General features: G+C 37.5%; 1 protein-coding gene across 1 annotated transcript in view; it reads left to right on the top strand.

Annotated features, from left to right (window-relative positions):
- The window catches only part of LOC128246986 (SCO-spondin-like), an 87,020-nt gene that overhangs the window by 78,878 nt on the left and 5,321 nt on the right, over positions 1-2,821 (top strand). Inside the window, exon 34 of the mRNA XM_052970973.1 lies at positions 1,862-1,979. Within this exon, the coding sequence (XP_052826933.1) occupies positions 1,862-1,979 (118 nt within the window). The remainder of the gene's footprint in view (positions 1-1,861; positions 1,980-2,821) is intronic.

The following is a 2,821-nucleotide window of genomic DNA, read 5'->3' as shown; positions in this document are numbered from 1 at the left end:
TTAATTGATGTATCAATACCAGCAGATGACAACGTTTCTCTAAAGGAAATGGAAAAACTTTCAAAATACAAAGACCTAGAAATAGAGGTAACTCGAATGTGGAATCTAAAAACAGAAACAATTCCTATCATAGTAGGTGCCTTAGGTATAAAAAAAAATATTCAGACAAATACATACCAAAAATACCAGGACTTACAAATGTATATAACATACAGAAAATTGCACTACTGGGCACTGCACACATCCTACGCAAAACACTTTCAATACAGTAACCATAAGAGCATCACAGCAAACCACAGCACATACCCAAGGCACACAGAGCTGCGCTCGGTAGTGAAGTGGAAGCACGTTATAAAAATAAAACTACTGAACAATAATAATAATAGATATTTGACCTGTGCCAGTTGAACATGTCTCTTAGTGGTTGATAAGTGCATCTCTGTTCACAAGCAGAAGTAGTGGGGGAGCATCATAACAATCCTTTGGTATTTGAATAATTCACCTCTGGAAACATGGGTGTTTTGCTCATCATCCTTATTCAGGGACCTTTTGAACAGGATGGGCAGCTCGACCCGAAGAAAATTCTCACTGGACCCATTCTGCAAAGACTTGTTCTGTTTACCTTGATATTGAGGTACCATGTCACACACATATGGTTGTGATGTATGTGACTGGTGTACCCTCATCACACGGGTAGTAATGATGGGTATATTAGGCTTCGTATATATGTACCCCCAGTGTCATTTTGATGACATGCGTTGCTCTCTCACTCAATGTTGATGATGATGATGATGATGATAAGTTCAAATTTTAGCACAAGGCTAGCCATTTCAGAAAACGGAACAAGTCGATTGCATCGACTCCAGTACTCAACTGGTACATATTTCATCGACCCTGAAAGGATGAAAAGCAAGGTCGACCTCGGCGGAATTTAATCCGGTGTGCTAGCGATTCTGCCAGTTCGTCACCATAATAATAATAATAACAATAATAATAATAATAATAATAATAATAATAAAAAGGTACTGAAAAAAAAAAGGTAAAAAAAAAGGTACTGAAACCTATTTGAAAATGCAAATACAGGAAGTGCAAAAAATCGTGTTAACTGGAATGACTCATGTACTGAGAAGAGCATTATCGCTGTGAAAACAACATCAAAACATGAATTTGCGTGTGTAAACTGGGAATGCATACAATGAGTTTCCCTGCCCTAGGTGTACGGAAAACACTCGGCGAGAAATGGAAGAAAATTTGAAGAAACAAGAAAAAACAACAACATAATAATAATAATAATAATAATAATAATAATAATAATAATAATAATAATAATAATCCTTTCTACAATAGGCACAAGGCTTGAAATTTGTGGGGAATGGGTAAGTCGATCACAACGACTGGTACTAAATTTATCGACTCTGAAATGATGACAAGCAAAGTTGACCTCAGCGGAATTTGAACTGATAACTCAAACACGAATGAAATGCATTGTTTATTTTGATATGAGATCACCATGTAGCGCACATATGGCTGTGATGCATGTTCCTGGTGTACCCTCATCAGACGGGTCGTCATGGTGGGTATATTGGGCTTCGTATATTTGTACCCCAGTGTCACTTTGATGGCATGCATTCCTCTGCTCTCTCACTCAATAATAATACGACAGCAGAATAACAGGAAACGTACACGAACAAGGTACATACCTGGACGAAATTATTTAGCTTTTGTTTTTGGTACTGTCTTCTGTGTGTATCACGAAAAGATATTGTGTAGATCAATGATTACTACCCCATGTACAAACTAAAGCATTCAACATAATGTCGTGTTATATTCTGAGTAATAAAATTACCAATTATATTTGCAGTCTTCCTGTACAATTTTTGGAAAGATGTTGTGTAGGGATTCCGTCACATGTGCGACGATTTGTGATGGCCAAGTAGAATGTTCCGATGGAAGCGACGAGAAAGGTTGTAAAACAACAGGTACTGTATATAAATTGATACCTATGTACATTCACACATGCACACACGCACACACACACACACACACATACACACACACATACACACACACACACACACACACACACACAAACACACACACATACAAATATACAGTTTCGTTTCCATTGTTCAAATGGAAAAGTGGGCCAAAATTATATATATAGTTCTGTCTGCGTGCATGTATGTGTGAACACGCATGTGTGTGTGTGTGTGTGTGTGTGTGTGTGTGTGTGTGTGTGTGTGCGCGCATGTGTGTATTTATGTATTTATGCATGTATGAATATATGTAGATAAATAGCTAGCTAGATAGATAGATGGATGGATAACTTTCTTTTATTAGCCACACAGGGTTGTACACAGAGGGGACAAATACAATTGAAAAGCTTTTCTTTTAGAAAAAAAGAAAAAGAAATTTGATCAAAAGGGATCGGTAGTAAAGAGAAAAATGAAAAAAACAAGAAAAAAGGATCAAATGGGATCGTATATCACAGAAAATATCAATGGTGTAACAATGGGGTAACATTAGGTTTATCCATGGAGAGAAAAGCTTACGGAAAAAGACCACGGTAACCTCACCAGGGAATAGACACATGAGAGCAAGGTGCTCTCTCTCTCTCTCTCTCTTTTTATTTTTCTCGATTTACAGGATCATGCTCAAAGAGGTATCGTCACTCGCACGCACCATCTTTGCTACATTTACCCACCTTTTAATGAAACTTTCACGAGACAAAACCTGCCTCTCTATTCTCACCTTCCTTTTCAAGTGATACTTGAAAAAGTTGATGAGCGATTGACCAGAGAGGTAGGTTTTCGTCTCTAAT

Source organism: Octopus bimaculoides, chromosome 10 (assembly GCF_001194135.2).
Source record: "Octopus bimaculoides isolate UCB-OBI-ISO-001 chromosome 10, ASM119413v2, whole genome shotgun sequence".
Classification (NCBI taxonomy): Eukaryota; Metazoa; Mollusca; class Cephalopoda; order Octopoda; family Octopodidae; genus Octopus; species Octopus bimaculoides.
Note: the sequence above shows the minus strand (reverse complement) of the source record. Positions and strands in the feature narration are given on the sequence as shown.